The sequence below is a fragment of the Chiloscyllium plagiosum genome, chromosome 12 (genome assembly GCF_004010195.1).
Source record: "Chiloscyllium plagiosum isolate BGI_BamShark_2017 chromosome 12, ASM401019v2, whole genome shotgun sequence".
NCBI lineage: Eukaryota > Metazoa > Chordata > Chondrichthyes > Orectolobiformes > Hemiscylliidae > Chiloscyllium > Chiloscyllium plagiosum.
In genome coordinates this window covers 14,853,111-14,859,064 of record NC_057721.1, presented here as the reverse complement: position 1 = coordinate 14,859,064, position 5,954 = coordinate 14,853,111, and the positions used below count along the sequence as shown (strand labels likewise).

The 5,954-nt window shown below is 41.4% G+C and overlaps 1 protein-coding gene across 2 annotated transcripts in view; it reads left to right on the top strand.

Moving 5' to 3' along the window:
- Positions 1-5,954, top strand: part of map3k15 (mitogen-activated protein kinase kinase kinase 15) — a 137,445-nt gene that overhangs the window by 109,061 nt on the left and 22,430 nt on the right. For both annotated transcript variants that reach the window (XM_043700555.1, XM_043700556.1), the window contains 2 exons: positions 2,327-2,510; positions 4,506-4,683. In XM_043700555.1, the coding sequence (XP_043556490.1) occupies positions 2,327-2,510; positions 4,506-4,683 (362 nt within the window). The remainder of the gene's footprint in view (positions 1-2,326; positions 2,511-4,505; positions 4,684-5,954) is intronic.

Sequence of the window (5,954 nt, the reverse complement as noted above, 5' to 3'; positions counted from 1 at the left end):
AGAGGCATTACAGCTGTACTGGGGGAGGATATTCCTGGAAATACATCCAGAGAAGGTATTTGAGTGGAACTGAGAAATAAGAAAGGGATGATCATCTTATTGGGATGCATTATAGACCCCTTAATAGTCAGCGGGAAATTGAGAAACAAATTTGTAAGGAGATTTCAGATATCTGTAAGAATAATAGGGCGGTTATGGTAGGGGATTTTAACTTTCCAAAGATAGACTGGGACTGCCAGAGTGTTAAGGATTTAGATGGAGATGAATTTGTTAAGTGTGTATAAGAAAATCTTCTGATTCAGTATGTGGATGTACCTACTAGAGAGAGTGCAAAACTCAAGAGAGAGTACTCTTGAGAAATAAGGCAGGGCAGGTGACTGAGGTGTCAGTGGGGGAGCACTTTGGGGCCTGTGACTAAAATTCAATTAGTTTTAAAATAGTGATGGAAAAGGATAGACCAGATCTAAAAGTTGAAGTTCTAAATTGGAAGAAGGCCAATTTTGACAGTGTTAGGCAAGAACTTTCAAAAGCTGACTGGGGGCAGATGTTCATACACAAAGGGACGGCTGGAAAATGGGAAGCCTTCTGAAATGAGATAACGCGGGTCTGGAGACAGTATATTCCTGTCAGGGTGAAAGGGAAGGCTGGGAGGTATAGAGAATGCTGGATGACAAAAAAAATTGAGGGTTTGCTTAAGAAAATGAAGGAAGCATATGTCAGGTATGAACAGGAGAGATCAAGTCAATCCTTAGAAGAGTATAAAGGCAATAGGAGTACTTTTAAGAGAGAAATCAGGAGGGCAAAAAGGGGACATGAGATAGCTTTGGAAAATCGGGTTAAGGAGAATCCAAAGGGTTTTTACAAATACATTATGGACAAAAGGGTAATTAGGGAGAGAATAGGGCCCCTCAAAGATCAGCAAGACAGCTTGTGTGTGGAGCCGCAGAAAATGGGGGAGATACTAAACGAGTATTTTGCATCAGTACTTACTGTGGAAAAGGATATGGAAGATATAGACTGTAGGGAAATAGATGGTGACACTTTGCAAAATGTCCATATTACAGAGGAGGAAGTGCTAGATGTCTAGAAATGCATAAAGGTGGATAAATCCCCAGGACCTAACCAGGTGTACCCTAGAACTCTGTGGGGAGCTAAGGAAGTGATTGCTGGGCCTCTTGCTGAGATATTTGTATCATTAATAGTTACAAGTGAGGTGCCAGAAGACTGGAGGTTGGCTAGTTTGGTGCCACTATTTAAGAAAGGTGGTAAGGAAAAGCCAGGGAACTATAGACCAGTGAGCCTGATGTCGATGGTGGGAAAGTTGTTGGAGGGAATCCTGTAGGACAGAATGTACATGTATTTGGAAAGGCAAAGACTGATTAGGGATAGTCGACATGGCTTTGTATGTGGAGAAACGTGTCACGTACTTGTTTCAGTTTTTTGAAGAAGTAACAAAGAGGACTGATGAGGGCAGAGTAGTAGATGTGATCTATATGGACTTCAGGAAGGTGTTCTAGGGGATTCATTTATAAGGTTAGATCTCATGGAATACAGGGAGAACTAGCCATTTGGATACAGAACTGGCTCAAAGGTAGAAGTCAGAGGGTAGTGGTGGAGAGTTGCTTTACAGACTGAAGGCCTGTGACCAGTGGTGTGCTGGGATCGGTGCTGGGTCCACTACTTTTAGTCATTAATATAAATGATTTGGGTGTGACATTGGTTAGGCCACTGTTGGAATATTGCATGCAATTCTGATCTTCCTATTGGAAGGATGTTGTGATACTTGAAATGGTTCAAAAAGATTTACAAGGATATTGGAGGATTTGAGCTCTCGGGAGAGATTGAATAGGCTGGGGCTGTTTTCCCTGGAGCGTCGGAGGTTGAGGGGTGATCTTATAGAGGTTTATAAAATCATGAGGGACATGGATAGGATAAACAGACAAAGTATTTTCCCTGGGGTGGGGGAGTCCAGAACTAGAAGGCATAGGTTTAGGGTGAGAGGGGAAAGGTATAAAAGGGATCCAAGGGGCAACTTTACCACGCAGAGAGTGGTGCATGAATGGAATGAACTGCCAGAGGCTGTTACAATTGCAACATTTAAAAGGCATCTGAATGGGTATATGAATAGGAAAGGTTTAGAGGAATATGGGCCAAGTGCTGGCAAATGGAACTAGTTTGGGTTGGGATATCTGGTCGGCATGGACGAGTTGGACCGAAGGGTCTGTTTCCATGCTGTACATCTCTATGACTCTATATTGGAAATGGGTATCCCTGAATGTGATGGCTTGCTGTATTCTTGATCTTGACCTATTCATTTCTTTAACAGATTGGAATGTTTAAAATCCATCCTGAGATCCCAGAATCAATGCCAGCAGACGCAAAGACCTTTATTCTTCGCTGCTTTGAGCCTGATCCCTGTAAACGAGCTACAGCGGCAGAACTCCTCCGAGACCCTTTCCTCAGGAAGACCAACAGCGGCAAGAAAAATAAAATTGCCTTCAAACCAAGTGGTGAGGCATACATAAGTAATGAAAGATACTGTCTCCTTTGGAGAAGGCTCTGCTATATGTATCTGATTAAAATGTGAGCTTCCATGCAGATAGGCACAACCAAAGCAGCCATGAGTCCCAAGCTGCATGTGAGCTTTGTTCACTGGCTGTGCATGTTGGAAATTTAGGCATTACTTCTGATTTTCTGACCATGATAATTGAGAAAAAATGTAAAGCACATATTGCTAATAATCAATACTAGCAGATGAATTTTCCCACTAGCTGTGAGAGCTTCTAAAAGTACAAGCAACCAAATACAAAATTATTATCGAAGATTTAAATACAGGAAGTTACATGGATTGAACATTAGTGAGAAGATAGAAAGCAGGGAATAGGACCTAAAAGCACGTTGTTTAGAATTAGATAACACTTTCTAATAGGATTCACATCTGGACCACATCACTGCACATATCAACAATTTGAAAAGGACAAGAGTGAATGGTGTTGACATAGAGACATGGTACCAAAATAGGGAGAATAATTGTATCTATAGAAGCAGGCTATGGAGAAGCTAGTAGAATAAGCTTAAAAATATTAGATGGAGTTCAATATCAGGAAGTGTAAGGTTAAATAAAGTGAGTGTGTTGTGTGTAAGAAAAAAAGCAGTAATACTCTTGGTCAAAGTTAAGTTGTTGCTGTTAGAGAGAAGAGGGATTTGTGAGAGCAGTTCCCCAAGATATTAGAGGGTAATCTGAGGCTGAGAAGGCTGCTAAAACAAAAAGCTAATGGAACTTTAGCGATTATAATCCAAAATATGTGTAGATTATAATCCAGAATATGTGTAGAATATAATATATAGCATATATATAAAGGTGCGTGTAAAACAATCGTTAAGATGAGTTGATATAAAATAAAACATTGCTAATCGTCTGCACACTAGTATGAAGGTTGATAGAGCTTTACAGAGGATGAGATACAGATTGGCTTGGATGATATTACAAAATTTAAGTAAAACAAAATTGATCATTTTCTTTGGAGCTATGTGGGCAACGAGGTGCCGTGATAGAAGTTTAAATTTGATGAAAGGCTGGAACAAGGTGGACTGAAGCAGACCGTATTTGGTAAAGTGAGAAGTGAATGCACTTATTCTATAATTTTAAAAGGTTGCACTGCCATTCTGCTTTTCTGTTGTGTAATGTTCAGAAGAGCAGACAGGTACAGCTCCAGTGGTGCACAAGGTGACTGAACTCCTGTCCCATGAACCTTGCAACCACCAGAGGAAATCTCCAGGGATTAGAACGTGGTGATTCCAGCATTTCCAAATAACTCAGTGGCATGTGTACATTAATAGTGTTGCAGTGAACCATATGGATATGAAAAGCCATATGTCTGTAGTGAGGTAATTGATCTCAAACAAGCCAATGATCTTGAGTTTGCTGAGGGTTTCCCTACTCCAACCATGGTTTATGATATCCAGTTGGGCTATGTTTTGCTGATTCGTGGATGAGGACCAGGAGTAGTCTTAGATGCAGCTTTGCAACCATACTTTGCCACTTTTTATTAATGTTCCTTGGAATTCTGCTCTAACATGGATTCCTCAGTTGAGGAATAGTAAGGGAAGGAATTGCTTGGTTTCAATCAGAAGGAAATTGTGTGGGAATATTGAAGGCAATATGAGTGACAGATTGTGTATGCAGTGGTGCAAGCGAGTGAGTAACTGAATGATAACCACTTCCAGCAATCCATATGTTCGGACTGGCTAATTTGAACCTCTACCCATGTGCATGTGACACTGTGCTGGCATACTCTGAATGATTTGCTTGTACCTACTGTGTGGAAGTGTAGTGCTGACAGTGAATGTTAAAAATGGATAACCTGAGCATTCTTAGTGATGGGAACCTTTGCCCTGATTTCCCAACCAACATTTAGTCCAACTGAACTTAAAACTGCCCCGAAGAAATTCAAGAGAAGTTAAAGATAACGGAGGTCACTTCTTTTCTCTCATTTTCTGTCTAGATCATAGTCTCAGCATATTGCTTCCTATCACCTCCCAGAGTGAAAACCTGGGCAGCAATGAAAGTGATCATGGATCATTGTCACCAGACTCTGATGCAAAGCATGATATTTTCTTTGAGAGAAATGGGAAACCAAAAGCAGAAAATCCGAACCATGTTCTAGGGTCTCCTTTACCGAGGTAAAATGCAAAATGTTTTCTGTTCTATTTGACGAACTAATGAATTAATAGCACAAAGTGAGATGGCAAAACAGATGAGATCTTCTCCTGTAATAATTTTACTCTTGTCAAATTTTCAATGAAAGGAAGTGGGAATTTTGTTACGAAATAACTCTGTGTCAATAATCGGTGAATGGCATCAGCCTTTTAGTTGTATTCACAAGTAGCTGAGCCACATTGAGGGAATGCAGAAAAGAGAAAACGATTAACCGCAATCCACGATCAGCCAGGTTTTGCAAAACTCCAAATGTCAGTATCCAGGTGGCTTTAGTAGAAACCCAGATTCAGGTGGCATTTACACACTTAGTGTTACATCGGGAGACTCACTGGGTGGGGAAAGAACGGTTCGTTTTAGGTACAGAGTCTCCCATAAATGTGCGCACACAATATTAAGATTCTTGCTTTTTCTGATATATATTAATAATATGGATCTTGGTGTGTTAGGATAATGTCTAAATTTGCAGATAACACAAAACTAAAAAGAATTGTAAACTGTGAGGAGACAGTGAGCAAGTACATAAGGACCTTGACACGAATTAGAATCCCTACAGTGTGGAAACAGGCCTTTCGGACTAACAAGTCCATACCGTCCCCCTGAAGAATAACCCACCCAGACCTATTCCCCTATACTATTATCCTGTATTTAGCCCCGACAAATGCACATCGCCTACACATCCCTGAACACTATGGGCAATTTAACATGGCCAATTCAACTAACCTGCATGTCTTTGGATTATGGAAGGAAACTGGAGTACCTGGAGGAAACCTAACAGACAAGGGGAAAATGTGCAAATTCCACATAGACAGTTGCCCGAGATTGATACCGAATCTGGGTCCCTGGCACTGTGAGGCAGCAGTGCTAACCACTGAGCCACCGTGCCACCCTCTTCCAATGTAGGAAGAAAATTGAAAGGCAAAATAAAATAGGGTGTGCAATTCTAAAGGGGGTGCAGGAGCAGAGGGACCTGTGTGTACATGTGCACAGATCATTGAATGTGGTAGAACTGGTGGAGAAAGTGAGGTCTGCAGATGCTGGAGATCAAAGTTGAAACTTTATTGCTGGAACAGCACAGCAGGTCAGGCAGCATCCAGGGAACAGGAGATTCGACGTTTCGGGCACAAGCCCTTCTTCAGGAATGAGCAGAGAGTGTTCCGCAGGAGAAGATAAAAGGTAGGGAGGAAGGACTTGGAGGAGGGGCGTTGGAAATGTGATAGGTGGAAAGAGGTCAAGG